Source organism: Dipodomys ordii, unplaced genomic scaffold (assembly GCF_000151885.1).
Source record: "Dipodomys ordii isolate 6190 unplaced genomic scaffold, Dord_2.0 Scaffold171, whole genome shotgun sequence".
Classification (NCBI taxonomy): Eukaryota; Metazoa; Chordata; class Mammalia; order Rodentia; family Heteromyidae; genus Dipodomys; species Dipodomys ordii.
In genome coordinates, this window is record NW_012267387.1 from 2,179,246 (window position 1) to 2,180,304 (window position 1,059).

At 46.6% G+C, this 1,059-nt stretch overlaps 1 protein-coding gene across 1 annotated transcript in view; it reads left to right on the forward strand.

Moving 5' to 3' along the window:
* LOC105998735 (vomeronasal type-2 receptor 116-like) overlaps positions 1-1,059 on the forward strand; it is a 46,516-nt gene that overhangs the window by 31,938 nt on the left and 13,519 nt on the right. The window contains exon 7 of the mRNA XM_013033526.1: positions 320-352. Within this exon, the coding sequence (XP_012888980.1) occupies positions 320-352 (33 nt within the window). The remainder of the gene's footprint in view (positions 1-319; positions 353-1,059) is intronic.

A 1,059-nucleotide genomic window follows, 5' to 3' on the forward strand; every position in this document is an offset into this window, starting at 1 on the left:
GTTCCTGTGACCTGCTAAATGACTCTTGTTTTCTTCCAAGGCCTGAGTTGGAGCTAGCTGCTCAGCCAGGCCTTTGTCACTATCAAAGATGGAGATCTCTGGTAGTGGGGGGAGAGGGGTGGCCTTTCCTCCTCTGCTCTCTGAGAAGGAGTGAGGATCTCAGGCTTCTACTCACGACAGAGTCTTGGTTCCTGGGTAGTCTCTGGTCTGCGAACTTCAGGATGAAGATGTCTGCTCCCTTTCAGTTCTTGCTAGTGTTGAGTAGAATTGGCTTGCCTGCAGCTTCTGGTGCCTTCGTCCCGGATTCTCTGTGTTGCAGGTATGGTGGCTACAGCTGCTGCCGCTGCAGCTGGCAAGTGCTCAGATCTGTCTCCTTGCCTGGAGTTTTCCTCTCTGGCCTAACTCTGTACTGTGATGTCACACTTGATGTGATTCTCTGGCTTAGGACTGTTCACTGGAACACTAAAACTGCTTTCTATGCGAGAGCTTGTTTAGCTTCCAGCTTCTCCTCCGCCATCTTCCCGGAACTCTCTCTTTGTGCATTTTTAATTCTGACATTACTATTTATTTATTTTATATTTAAGTTGTTATGTCCAAAATGAATTTTACAACTTTGTCCCGGAAGGGGTCAGGGGGAGGGATGGAAAGGGATGGAAAACAAAGGAGGACGCAACAGTGCTTGATAAGAAATGCACTCATACCCTAGCTAAGATATGGAACCAACCCAGATGCCCCTCAGTAGATGAATGGATCAAGACAATGTGGTATATATACACAATGGAATTCTTGGGTTTTTTTTGGGGGTCCAGTCATGGAGCCTGAACTCTGGGCCTGGGCGCTGTCCCACAGCTCTTCAGCTCAAGGCTAGCACTCTACCACTTGAGCCACAGCGCCACTTCCGGCTTTTTTCTTTTTTCTTATACACAATGGAATTCAATGCCTCCATCAGAAAGAATGACATTGCCCCATTTGTTAGGAAATGGACAGACTTGGAAACAATTATATTAAGTGAAGTAAGCCAGGCCCAAAGAAACATAGGTCTCATGGTTTCCTTTATTT